At 68.1% G+C, this 426-nt stretch overlaps 1 protein-coding gene across 1 annotated transcript in view; it reads left to right on the top strand.

Annotated features, from left to right (window-relative positions):
- LOC104290097 (beta-crystallin B3-like) overlaps nucleotides 1-168 on the top strand; it is a 369903-nt gene extending 369735 nt beyond the window's left edge. The window contains exon 6 of the mRNA XM_009889159.1: nucleotides 21-168. Within this exon, the coding sequence (XP_009887461.1) occupies nucleotides 21-168 (148 nt within the window). The remainder of the gene's footprint in view (nucleotides 1-20) is intronic.
- Nucleotides 169-426: the final 258 nt, after the last annotated feature.

The following is a 426-nucleotide window of genomic DNA, read 5'->3' as shown; positions in this document are numbered from 1 at the left end:
CGCTCTCTGCTCTGTTGCAGGTGGGTCTGCTCGCAATACCCGGGGTACCGCGGCTTCCAGTACCTCCTGGAGAGTGACAGCCGCGCGGGCGAGTACAAGCACGTGCGGGAGTGGGGCTCCCACGCGCAGACGGGCCAGGTCCAGTCCATCCGCAGGGTCCAGCAATGACCATCAGTGCCAAAGCCGCCGTGCCGCCGGCCGCGTGCCCTGGGCACCGTCTCTCCTGCGGGGCGGTGGGGGCAAAGCTCAATAAAGGCTCGGTTGTCCAAGGCGGCACGCTGGCAGTTGGGGAGGGGGTGCCAAGGGGGTGCGTGGCCGGGAGCGATGCCATGCCCGAGGGCAGAGCGGGGGGTCTGCAGGGACAAGGATGGGGTGGGGGGGGGAAACAACATTCCTTTTCTGCCCCTGCAGCCAGCACAGGCATCC

This window comes from Charadrius vociferus, unplaced genomic scaffold (genome assembly GCF_000708025.1).
Source record: "Charadrius vociferus isolate BGI_N301 unplaced genomic scaffold, ASM70802v2 scaffold567, whole genome shotgun sequence".
Lineage (NCBI taxonomy): Eukaryota > Metazoa > Chordata > Aves > Charadriiformes > Charadriidae > Charadrius > Charadrius vociferus.
Note: the sequence above shows the minus strand (reverse complement) of the source record. Positions and strands in the feature narration are given on the sequence as shown.